Here is a 13249-nt window from a genome sequence, read left to right as displayed (position 1 = left end):
GACATGGTGGACATACAGGTTAGATACTGGACTGGACTGGACTAGATAGGAGATAGAAACATGGTGGACATACAGGTTAGATACTGGACTGGACTAGATAGGAGATAGAAACATGGTGGACATACAGGTTAGATACTGGACTGGACTAGATAGGAGATAGAAACATGGTGGACATACAGGTTAGATACTGAACTGGACTGGACTAGATAGGAGATAGAAACATGGTGGACATACAGGTTAGATACTGGACTGGACTGGACTAGATAGGAGATAGAAACATGGTGGACATACAGGTTAGATACTGGACTGGACTAGATAGGAGATAGAAACATGGTGGACATACAGGTTAGATACTGGACTGGACTGGACTAGATAGGAGATAGAAACATGGTGGACATACAGGTTAGATACTGGACTGGACTGGACTAGATAGGAGAAAGAAACATGGTGGACATACAGGTTAGATATTGACAAGTCTCTGGAGTGTAAACCCCATTCTTCTCTCGAGCTGAAGACTTTAAAACATTGTTCTGTTCTAATGACCACTGCGCCCTCTGGTGTTCACTTGGTAGAATGACAAGGCACTCCACTCAGAATGACCACTGCGCCCTCTGGTGTTCATTTGGTAGAATGACCAGGCACTCTACTCAGAATGACCACTGCGCCCTCTGTTGTTCACTTGGTAGAATGACAAGGCACTCCACTCAGAATGACCAAGCCTCAACATGACCTTGGTGCAGAGAGCAGTGACAATTTACACCCTCCATTCCTGTCCCCCGAGCAGTAATACATTCAACAACAATAATGAAGTGATCGAAGACATACAAATATATTTTAAAATGGCTGAAGGAGAGACAACACATACTGTATGTACAGGCATTCTGTTTATTTTGTATCTGTGAGTTTTGAAATAAGTCATGATCATTTTGAAAAGAACGTGCAAGAGAAATATCTGCCTCATCGTGGCATTCAGTTGGGAACTTTTCCGCCCCCCCCCCCCCCCCCCCAAAAGCACAAAATGTACAAAATCACACAGCGTTTAATATATACAACACGCCAATAATATACAAATAAAAAAAAGTCTTCAAGAACACTGAAACACAGACAAGCACTTTGCCATTCAGAAGGAGAAGAAAACAACTATTTATATTTAAGACAGGAACAATACAAATCTATAAAAAAAACAAGAAATAACGTTATTATTACATGACGTGATACCATGGTTGAATTTGCTGCTCTTAGAGTAGACTGCGTCGCGTTGTACTCTACACGTGTCACGGTTAGGTAGAGCACACGGTCCTTCAGTAGCAGTATATATATACAGTACACTAACTAAACACATTGACCAGCTGATATTGCCTAAACAGCGTATCAAATCAATCCAGCAATCGATCATTCGATTTGATTGGTTGATAAAACAGCGTCTCCCAGTTGACTAGTTGGTTGATTTGCCCTGAAATTGCCCTGAAATTCCATAGCAGCGTCTTCACAGTTACTGTATGTCTACTTGGCTCTGCTCAACAGCTCCACGTTCACTGAGTAAGACAACTAGTGATATTGTATGTGGAGGCAGCCAGGACAGAACAGTGAAATAAAAAAAACAAGAAAACATTTCGGACGAAATTCCACTGTCTCTAACCAAATGTAGCTTCTAGATTCCACTGTCTCTAACTGAATGTCTCTTCTAGATTCCAATGTCTCTTCTAGATTCCACTGCCTCTAACTGAATGTCTCTTCTAGATTCCACTGTCTCTAACGGAATGTCTCTTCTAGATTCCACTGCCTCTAACCGAATGTCTCTTCTAGATTCCACTGTCTCTAACCAAATGTAGCTTCTAGATTCCACTGTCTCTAACTGAATGTCTCTTCTAGATTCCAATGTCTCTTCTAGATTCCACTGCCTCTAACTGAATGTCTCTTCTAGATTCCACTGTCTCTAACGGAATGTCACTTCTAGATTCCACTGTCTCTAACCGAATGTCTCTTCTAGATCCCACTGTCTCTAACTGAATGTCTCTTCTAGATTCCACTGCCTCTAACCGAATGTCTCTTCTAGATCCCACTGTCTCTAACTGAATGTCGCTTCTAGATTCCACTGTCTCTAACCGAATGTCTCTTCTAGATTCCACTGCCTCTAACCGAATGTCGCTTCTAGATTCCACTGTCTCTTCTAGATTCCACTGTCTCTGAATGTCACTTCTAGATTCCACTGTCTCTAACCGAATGTCTCTTCTAGATCCCACTGTCTCTAACTGAATGTCTCTTCTAGATTCCACTGCCTCTAACCGAATGTCTCTTCTAGATCCCACTGTCTCTAACTGAATGTCTCTTCTAGATTCCACTGTCTCTTCTAGATTCCACTGTCTCTGAATGTCACTTCTAGATTCCACTGTCTCTAACTGAATGTCACTTCTAGATTCCACTGTCTCTAACTGAATGTCTCTTCTAGATTCCACTGCCTCTAACTGAATGTCACTTCTAGATTCCACTGTCTCTAACCGAATGTCACTTCTAGATTCCACTGTCTCTAACTGAATGTCTCTTCTAGATTCCACTGCCTCTAACAGAATGTCTCTTCTAGATTCCACTGCCTCTAACTGAATGTCTCTTCTAGATTCCACTGTCTCTAACCGAATGTCACTTCTAGATTCCACTGTCTCTAACCGAATGTCTCTTCTAGATTCCACTGTCTCAAACCGAATGTCACTTCTAGATTCCAATGTCTCATACCGAATGTCACTTCTAGATTCCACTGTCTCTAACTGAATGTCACTTCTAGATTCCACTGTCTCTAACTGAATGTCTCTTCTAGATTCCACTGTCTCTTCTAGATTCCACTGTCTCTGAATGTCACTTCTAGATTCCACTGTCTCTAACTGAATGTCACTTCTAGATTCCACTGTCTCTAACTGAATGTCTCTTCTAGATTCCACTGCCTCTAACTGAATGTCACTTCTAGATTCCACTGTCTCTAACCGAATGTCACTTCTAGATTCCACTGTCTCTAACTGAATGTCTCTTCTAGATTCCACTGCCTCTAACTGAATGTCTCTTCTAGATTCCACTGCCTCTAACTGAATGTCTCTTCTAGATTCCACTGTCTCTAACCGAATGTCACTTCTAGATTCCACTGTCTCTAACCGAATGTCTCTTCTAGATTCCACTGTCTCAAACCGAATGTCACTTCTAGATTCCAATGTCTCATACCGAATGTCACTTCTAGATTCCACTGTCTCTAACTGAATGTCACTTCTAGATTCCACTGTCTCTAACTGAATGTCACTTCTAGATTCCACTGTCTCTAACCGTATGTCGCTTCTAGATTCCGCTGTCTCTAACCGAATGTCACTTCTAGATTCCACTGTCTCTAACTGAATGTCACTTCTAGATTCCGCTGTCTCTAACTGAATGTCACTTCTAGATTCCGCTGTCTCTAACTGAATGTCGCTTCTAGATTCCACTGTCTCTAACTGAATGTCACTTCTAGATTCCACTCTCTAACCGAATGTCACTTCTAGATTCCACTGTCTCTAACCGAATGTCTCTTCTAGATTCCACTGTCTCGAACCGAATGTCACTTCTAGATTCCACTGTCTCTAACTGAATGTCTCTTCTAGATTCCACTGTCTCTAACTGAATGTCACTTCTAGATTCCACTGTCTCTAACTGAATGTCTCTTCTAGATTCCACTGTCTCTAACTGAATGTCACTTCTAGATTCCACTGTCTCTAACTGAATGTCTCTTCTAGATTCCACTGTCTCTAACCGAATGTCACTTCTAGATTCCACTGTCTCTAACTGAATGTCTCTTCTAGATTTCACTGTCTCAAACCGAATGTCACTTCTAGATTCCAATGTCTCAAACCGAATGTCACTTCTAGATTCCACGGTCTCTAACCGAATGTCACTTCTAGATTCCACTGTCTCTAACTGAATGTCACTTCTAGATTCCACTGTCTATAACTGAATGTCACTTCTAGATTCCACTGTCTCTAACTGAATGTCACTTCTAGATTCCACTGTCTCTAACTGAATGTCACTTCTAGATTCCAATGTCTCAAACCGAATGTCACTTCTAGATTCCACTGTCTCAAACCGAATGTCACTTCTAGATTCCACGGTCTCTAACCGAATGTCACTTCTAGATTCCACGGTCTCTAACCGAATGTCACTTCTAGATTCCACTGTCTCTAACCGAATGTCACTTCTAGATTCCGCTGTCTCTAACCGAATGTCACTTCTAGATTCCACTGTCTCTAACTGAATGTCACTTCTAATAATAATGAGTGATGCTTTTTATTAGCATGTACAGTAAGTAAACAAGTCTAACTGGCCAAGTTGTAATTGGATAAAGCTTAGCTTGCATTTCAAGAGCTCCATTTTTTTTTAATGCAATCTCAACATGTGGCTAGGATTGCCAACAGCTGAGTCTGTCTTATTGAGAAAAATGAACAATTACATCATGTATGGGGCATGTAAACTGACCGATCTCTATCTCTCTCTCTCTGCTTATGGCAACAGTGTGGGTGGGCTGAAGAATTCAATGGCCTACCTCACATAATATGAATCAACAAATCTGGACAAAGGACAAAAATGACAGTATGAGTAAGTCATATTCTTTAAAAGGCATACGTACACAATGAATGTTTAAACTATGTGTGTGTGTGTGGTGTGTTCCTGTCTCTAGATAGCAGTGTAACTGTTACCAGTGGGTTAGCTAGCTACACACCAGTGAATCAGCTAGCTACAAACCAGTGGGTTAGCTAGCTACAAACCAGTGGGTTAGCTAACTACACACCAGTGAATCAGCTAGCTACAAACCAGTGGGTTAGCTAACTACACACCAGTGAATCAGCTAGCTACAAACCAGTGGGTTAGCTAACTACAAACCAGTGGGTTAGCTAGCTACACCCCAGTGAATCAGCTAGCTACAAACCAGTGGGTTAGCTAGCTACAAACCAGTGGGTTAGCTAGCTACACCCCAGTGAATCAGCTAGCTACAAACCAGTGGGTTAGCTAGCTACAAACCAGTGGGTTAGCTAGCTACAAACCAGTGGGTTAGCTAGCTACAAACCAGTGGGTTAGCTAGCTACACACCAGTGGGTTAGCTAGCTACACCCCAGTGAATCAGCTAGCTACAAACCAGTGGGTTAGCTAGCTACAAACCAGTGGGTTAGCTAGCTACAAACCAGTGGGTTAGCTAGCTACAAACCAATGGGTTAGCTAGCTACAAACCAGGGAATCGGCTAGCTACACACCAATGAATCAGCTAGCTACAAACTAGTGAATCAACGAGTTAGCTAGCTACAAACCAGTGGGTTAGTTAGCTAAACACCAGTGAATCAGCTAACTAAACACCATTAAATCAGCTAGCTACAAACCAGTGAGTTAGCTAGCTACAAGCCAGTCGGTCAGCTAGCTACAAACCAGTCGGTCAGCTAGCTACAAACCAGTCGGTCAGCTAGCTACAAACCAGTGGGTTAGCTAGCTACAAACCAGTGGGTTAGCTAGCTATACCCCAGTCGGTTAGCTAGCTACAAACCTCAACACTGCAGTACAGAGAGAGAACATGTTGATGTTATTGTTTTCCAGACCAGAAACTACTGAAAGTTGGATTAGTTGTAATGACGGTCACCTTGGACACGTCGCGACCTCTTGCCAGGGTTGGGGTTATTTCCCTTTCAATTCAGCCAAACGCAGAAAGTTAACTGAAATTCAAATTTTCCCCAATCAAAGCCCATGAGGAAAATTGTAAATTTTGAATGTCACAGATTGACTGAATTGAAATGGAATTGACTCCAGCCTTGCCTCTTACCACACCTTCACCTACAAGTCATGTGCTGTATAGGGAATAGGGTGCTATGTGGGAGGTATAATAAGATCAAACAGCAAGGCTTGTTAGTGCCAGCCTCCTTCAGCCCTACACCCCTCCCCTCCGTCTAATCCCTCTTGGCCCTCCCCTTCCTCTTTCTCCTTCCATTCCCGTTGTCCACCCCCGACGACCTCTCCTTTGCCTCCACCTTGCCCCCCACCACCACCACCCCCGCTCCGTTCCCCAGTCCCTTGGACAGCCCGTTGGAGACCCAGTTGTTAGACAGAGCCTTGGCGGCCTTGGGCTCCCTGGGTTGGCGCGGCGTGCGGCGATACGTCTGGTAGTAGAAGTTACCGAACAGGGCGATGAAGGTGAGGGCGTAGCAGATAAGGGCATAGTGCATCCAGTGGGGAAACTCACAGTCCATGTAGAGGGACAGAGCAGTGTGGCCGATGGTAACATGGAACTGGACCTGAGGTAGAGACGGAGGGAGGGATCAGTTCAAACCTTATTATATTACAGGGCCTTCTGGGAAAGAAACATGGAACTGGACCTGAGGTAGAGACGGAGGGAGGGATCAGTTCAAACCTTATTATATTACAGGGCCTTCTGGGAAAGAAACATGGAACTGGACCTGAGGTAGAGACGGAGGGAGGGATCAGTTCAAACCTTATTATATTACAGGGCCTTCTGGGAAAGAAACATGGAACTGGACCTGAGGTAGAGACGGAGGGAGGGATCAGTTCAAACCTTATTATATTACAGGGCCTTCGGGGAAAGAAACATGGAACTGGACCTGAGGTAGAGACGGAGGGAGGGATCAGTACAAACCTTATTATATTACAGGGCCTTCGGGGAAAGTATTCAGACCCCTTGACTTCTTCCACATTTTGTTACGTTACAGCCTTATTCTAAAATGGATTAAATTTTTAAAAAACATGTTCCTTATCAATCTATACACAATACCCCATAGTGACATCACAATACCCCATAGTGACATCACAATACCCCATAGTGACATCACAATACCCCAGTGACATCACAATACCCCATAGTGACATCACAATACCCCATAGTGACATCACAATACCCCATAGTGACATCACAATACCCCATAGTGACATACAGTATATCACAAAAGTGAGTACACCCCTCACATTTTTTTGTAAATATTTGAGTATATCTTTTCATGTGACAACACTGAAGAAAGGACACTTTGCTACAATGTAAAGTAGTGAGTGTACAGCTTGTATAACAGTGTAAATTTGCTGTCCCCTCAAAATAACTCAACACACAGCCATTCATGTCTAAACCGCTGGCATTTTCCGTAGAGCTCAGAGACAGGGTTGTGTCGAGGAACAGATCTGGGGAAGGGTAACAAAAAATGTCTGGAAGGTCCGCAAGAACACAGTGGCCTCCATCATTCTTAAATGGAAGATGTTTGGAACCACCAAGACTCTTCTTAGAACTGGCCACCCGGCCAAACTGAGCAATCGGGGAAGAAGAGCCTTGGTCAGGGAAGTGACCAAGAACCCGATGGTCACTCTGACAGAGCTCCCTAGTTCCTCTATGGAGATGGGAGAACCTTCCAGAAGGACAACCATCTCTGCAGCACTCCACCAATCAGGCCTTTATGGTAGAGTGACCAGACGGAAGCCACTCCTCAGTAAAAGGCACATGACAGCCTGCTTGGAGTTTGCCAAAAGGCACCTAAAGGACTCTCAGACTATGAGAAACAAGATTCTCTGGTCTGATGAAACCAAGATTGAACTCCTTGGCCTGAATGCTAAGTGTCACGTCTGGAGGAAACCTGTCACCATCTCTACAGTGGTGACATGGTGGTGACAGCATCATGATGTGGGGATGTTTTTCAGCAGCAGGGACTGGGAGACTAGTCAGGTTCGAGATGAACGGAGCAAAGTACAGAGCGATCCTTGATGAAAACCTGCTACAGAGCGCTCAGGACCTCAGACTGGGGTGAAGGTTCACCTTCCAACAGGACAACGTCCCTAAGCACACAGATAAGACAATGCAGGAGTGGCTTCGGGACAAGTCTCTGAATGTCCTTGAGTGGCCCAGCCAGAGCCTGGACTTGAACCCGACCGAACATCTCTGGGGAGACCTGAAAATAGCTGTGCAGCGACGCTCCCCATCCAACCTGACAGAGCTTGAGAGGATCTGCAGAGAAGAATGGGAGAAGAATCCCCCAAATACAGGTGTGACAAGCTTGTAGCATCATACCCAAGAAGACCGGAGGCTGTAATCGCTGTCAAAGGTGCTTCAACAAAGGGTCTGAATACTTATGTAAATGTGATATTTAATTAAAATATATATATATATGCTAAAATTGATGAAACAGCAGTTTTTGCTTTGTCATTATGCGGTATTGGGATGTCATTATGGGTTATTGTGATGTCATTATGTGGTTATTGTGATGTCATTATGGGTTATTGTGATGTCATTATGTGGTATTGTGATGTCATTATGGGTTATTGTGATGTCATTATGTGATTATTGTGATGTCATTATGTGGTATTGTGATGTCATTATGTGATTATTGTGATGTCATTATGTGGTATTGTGATGTCATTATGGGTTATTGTGATGTCATTATGTAATTATTGTGATGTCATTATGTGGTATTGTGACGTCATTATGGGTTATTGTGATGTCATTATGGGTTATTGTGATGTCATTATGTGGTATTGTGATGTCATTATGGGTTATTGTGATGTCATTATGTGATTATTGTGATGTCATTATGTGGTATTGTGATGTCATTATGGGTTATTGTGATGTCATTATGTGGTTATTGTGATGTCATTATGTGGTATTGTGACGTCATTATGGGTTATTGTGACGTCATTATGGGTTATTGTGTGTAGATTGACAAAGGGGGTGAGAAAACGATGTAATCCATTTTTGAATAAGACTGTAATGTGGGAAACGCCATGGGGCGTGACAAATTTCCGTAAAAAAAAAAAACATTTAAAAAAATGTCTACAAACCTGTTTTGTTTTTCACCTACAAGTCATGTGCTGTAATAGGGAATAGGGTGCTATGTGGGAGGTACAGTGCCTTGCGAAAGTATTCGGCCCCCTTGAACTTTGCGACCTTTTGCCACATTTCAGGCTTCAAACATAAAGATATAAAACTGTATTTTTTTGTGAAGAATCAACAACAAGTGGGACACAATCATGAAGTGGAACGACATTTATTGGATATTTCAAACCTTTTTAACAAATCAAAAACTGAAAAATTGGGCGTGCAAAATGCTATGTGGGAGGTATAATAAGATCAAACAGCAAGGCCTGTTAGTGCCAGCCTGTCTGAGATATTGTGACTATAATTGATGAGTGGAGAAAAAAACGTTGTAACGTAACAAAATGTGGAATAAGGGGTCTGATTTCTTCCCGAATGCTCTGTACAGTACGACAGGGCTATTCAACTGAGGACATGTAGAAGGCAATCTGAGGGAAAAAGATGAAACACAACCTTTCTGGCTTTCATGATCTCTCCAGGTAGAGAAGATGACCAGCTGGTTTTCATGATCTCTCCAGGTAGAGAAGATGACCAGCTGGTTTTCATGATCTCTCCAAGTAGAGAAGAAGACCCAGCTGGTTTTCATGATCTCTCCAGGTAGAGAAGATGACCAGCTGGTTTTCATGATCTCTCCAGGGTAGAGAAGATGACCAGCTGGTTTTCATGATCTCTCCAGGTAGAGAAGATGACCAGCTGGTTTTCATGATCTCTCCAGGGTAGAGAAGATGACCAGATGGTGTTCATGATCTCTCCAGGTAGAGAAGAAGACCAGCTGGTTTTCATGATCTCTCCAGGTAGAGAAGAAGACCAGCTGGTTTTCATGATCTCTCCAGGGTAGAGAAGATGACCAGCTGGTTTTCATGATCTCTCCAGGGTAGAGAAGATGACCAGCTGGTTTTCATGATCTCTCCAGGTAGAGAAGATGACCCAGCTGGTTTTCATGATCTCTCCAGGTAGAGAAGATGACCAGCTGGTTTTCATGATCTCTCCAGGTAGAGAAGATGACCAGCTGGTTTTCATGATCTCTCCAGGGTAGAGAAGATGACCAGCTGGTGTTCATGATCTCTCCAGGTAGAGAAGATGACCAGCTGGTTTTCATGATCTCTCCAGGTAGAGAAGAAGACCAGCTGGTTTTCATGATCTCTCCAGGGTAGAGAAGATGACCAGCTGGTTTTCATGATCTCTCCAGGGTAGAGAAGATGACCAGCTGGTTTTCATGATCTCTCCAGGTAGAGAAGATGACCCAGCTGGTTTTCATGATCTCTCCAGGTAGAGAAGATGACCAGCTGGTTTTCATGATCTCTCCAGGGTAGAGAAGAAGACCAGCTGGTTTTCATGATCTCTCCAGGGTAGAGAAGATGACCAGCTTCTGCCTTTGAGGTTCATTAACTGAATAGTCCAGCAACCCAGTAGTTATGATATGACATAATGCCATGACTGACTTACTGTAAATCCATCTGAATCAAGTTAAACTGACTTTACTGTAAATCCATCTGAATCAAGTTAGACTGACTTTACTGTAAATCCATCTGAATCAAGTTACTGTAAACGGATCTCTTACCATCTGGATGACAGTCAGGTACTTCTTCCACCACAGGTACTTCTGGATCTTGGGTCCAAAGGAGGCCAGCCCATAGTACAGATACATCAGGACATGGATGGCTGCGTTCATGTGTGCACCAAAGAATGCTGAAAAGGAGGGAGGGGGGGGGGAACTCATCAGACAATGTGATGAGGTCCATTACCAAATTACCAATAACGCATGAATTTCTAATAAAAGGGAACGTTCCTGCATTGGGCTACAGTTCAACGCAGAAGAAGAGATTACTTTTTTCTAAAAAGGAAGTTGCTGGTTAAGTATTTAAAAAACAGATAAGTAGAGGGGATACTCACACTGTCCGCCAGCGACCCAAAGGAAGTTGCAGGGTTAAGTAAAACAGACGAGTAGAGGGGATACTCACACTGTCCGCCAGCGACCCAAAGGAAGTTGCTAGGTTAAGTATATAAAAACAGACAAGTAGAGGGGATACTCACACTGTCCTCCAGCGACCCAAAGGAAGTTGCAGGGTTAAGTAAAACAGACGAGTAGAGGGGATACTCACACTGTCCTCCAGCGACCCAAAGGAAGTTGCAGGGTTAAGTATATAAAAACAGACAATAGAGGGGATACTCACACTGTCCGCCAACGACCCAAAGGAAGTTGCAGGGTTAAGTATATAAAAACAGACGAGTAGAGGGGATACTCACACTGCCCTCCAGCAGGGTTAAGTATATAAAAACAGACGAGTAGAGGGGATACTCACACTGTCCTCCAGCGACCCACTTGATGCCGATCCACCAGAGGGTGAACATGGAGCAGTGGTGGTAGACGTGTAGGAAGCTGACCTGGTTAAACTTCTTCCTCAGGATGAAGAACACCGTGTCCAGGTACTCTACTCCTTTAGAGACGAAATACCACCACAACGCTGCTGCTATCTGTGAAGGGGGCGGGGACATTAGTATCATCCAGGAAGATTTGGACAATTATCTCCAGACAGGTTATATTTCATAACTTAAGGAGGGGGGGGGGGGGGGTCATGACCTCTCCAGAGGGGGGGGGGGGGGGTCAGTTTTATGCGTCTGCTAGAATCTGTCGACTAGACTATAGCCTGATATGATCCCTGACCTTTGACCTTTCATCATCAACAACTGGACACAAAAATGGTCGCTGACGACAGAGAGGAAGAGGAGAAGCGGAAGGGATAAACTGGGCCCAAAATGTGTCTTCTCTAGCAGGGGGGGGGGGGGGGGGTTATTTATTATTGTTTTACTCAACGTTCATGTTGTTGAGGGGGGGAGGGGGGGTCCCTCACCAAGCAAGGACTTTTTATATGGAGGTCAATGAGAGTGTCGAATTTCGTCAACAAAAACTGCAATGGCTTATTTGATACATGAGGCTTGATTGGTCGAATAGAACACTCTATACCTGTAGTTCACACGTATATCCGCCCTCTCATTGGCTAGATCGGTGTCACTTGATCTTGCCTCCTTCCGACTGCCTTCCATTTTTTCGTGAAGACATTTATTGTTATTGTTAGAGCGGCCACTTGAGTATCTGGTCAGTATAATGGATCATCTGTATGGACGTGGCATGCTGCCTGGTGTAAACGTCATGGAGAAGTAGCTAGGTAAAACTGACCCCCCCCTGCTGACCCCGTCTGTCTGATAGGAGGGTTTGATCAGATGAATAAAGCCTGATCGTGTTTCTTAACGTCTCCCAGAGGTGAGGGAAAGAGAGAGTGGGTGTCTAATTTCATGATCCCAGTCGCTGCAAGGATCAAGGCCAGCCAGCATCTCCCAGTTACTGGTCATACCTGTACCACTGGTCATACCTGTACTATTGGTCATACCTGTACCACTGGTCATACCTGTACTATTGGTCATACCTGTACTACTGGTCATACCTGTACTACTGGTCATACCTGTACCACTGGTCATACCTGTACTATTGGTCATACCTGTACTACTGGTCACACCTGTACTACTGGTCACACCTGTACTACTGGTCATACCTGTACTACTGGTCATACCTGTACCACTGGTCATACCTGTACTACTGGTCATACCTGTACCACTGGTCATACCTGTACCACTGGTCATACCTGTACTACTGGTCACACCTGTACTACTGGTCACACCTGTACTATTGGTCATACCTGTACTACTGGTCACACCTGTACTACTGGTCATACCTGTACTACTGGTCATACCTGTACTATTGGTCATACCTGTACCACTGGTCATACCTGTACTACTGGTCACTACTGTACTACTGGTCATACCTGTATTACTGGTCATACCTGTACTACTGGTCATACCTGTACTACTGGTCATACCTGTACTACTGGTCATACCTGTACTATTGGTCATACCTGTACTATTGGTCACACCTGTACTTACTGGTCACACCTGTACTACTGGTCACACCTGTACCACTGGTCACACCTGTACTACTGGTCACACCTGTACTACTGGTCATACCTGTACTACTGGTCATACCTGTACTACTGGTCACTACTGTACTACTGGTCACTACTGTACTACTGGTCATACCTGTACTACTGGTCACTACTGTACTACTGGTCACTACTGTACTACTGATCATACCTGTACTACTGGTCACACCTGTACTACTGGTCACACCTGTACTACTGGTCACTACTGGTCATACCTGTACTACTGGTCACACCTGTACTACTGATCACACCTGTACTACTGATCACTACTGTACTACTGGTCACTACTGTACTACTGGTCATACCTGTACTACTGGTCACTACTGTACTACTGGTCACTACTGTACTACTGGTCACACCTGTTCTACTGGTAACTACTGTACTACTGGTCATACCTGTC

General features: G+C 43.9%; 2 protein-coding genes across 4 annotated transcripts in view; both read right to left on the bottom strand.

The window, feature by feature from the left end:
* Nucleotides 1–1489: 1489 nt before the first annotated feature.
* LOC118944054 lies at nucleotides 1490–4366 on the bottom strand. Its single transcript, XM_036961612.1, has 3 exons — nucleotides 4331–4366; nucleotides 1824–3497; nucleotides 1490–1639 (listed from the first exon to the last, which is right to left on the bottom strand). Exons 1-2 carry the CDS (start codon nucleotides 4364–4366, stop codon nucleotides 1869–1871), a joined length of 1665 nt encoding a protein of 554 aa, XP_036817507.1. The 3' UTR covers nucleotides 1490–1639; nucleotides 1824–1868.
* The window catches only part of elovl4a (ELOVL fatty acid elongase 4a), a 14569-nt gene continuing 4886 nt past the window's right edge, over nucleotides 3567–13249 (bottom strand). For all 3 annotated transcript variants that reach the window (XM_036937937.1, XM_036937943.1, XM_036937931.1), the window contains exons 5-7: nucleotides 11158–11329; nucleotides 10416–10543; nucleotides 3567–6284 (exon numbers count right to left, since the gene is read on the bottom strand). In XM_036937937.1, the coding sequence (XP_036793832.1) occupies nucleotides 5940–6284; nucleotides 10416–10543; nucleotides 11158–11329 (645 nt within the window). In that variant the 3' untranslated portion in view covers nucleotides 3567–5939. The remainder of the gene's footprint in view (nucleotides 6285–10415; nucleotides 10544–11157; nucleotides 11330–13249) is intronic.

The sequence above is a fragment of the Oncorhynchus mykiss genome, chromosome 2 (assembly GCF_013265735.2).
Source record: "Oncorhynchus mykiss isolate Arlee chromosome 2, USDA_OmykA_1.1, whole genome shotgun sequence".
Lineage (NCBI taxonomy): Eukaryota > Metazoa > Chordata > Actinopteri > Salmoniformes > Salmonidae > Oncorhynchus > Oncorhynchus mykiss.
Note: the sequence above shows the minus strand (reverse complement) of the source record. Positions and strands in the feature narration are given on the sequence as shown.

What these genes read in the sequence shown, in the direction of transcription:
- LOC118944054 (XM_036961612.1), bottom strand. Translation starts at nt 4,366, where the DNA reads ATGCAAGCTAAGCTTTATCCAATTACAACTTGGCCA. An exon ending in ATCCAATTACAACTTGGCCA is followed by an intron (nt 3,498 to 4,330) that starts GTTAGACTTGTT and finishes ACATTCGGTTAG; the next exon opens with AGAGTGGAATCTAGAAGTGA.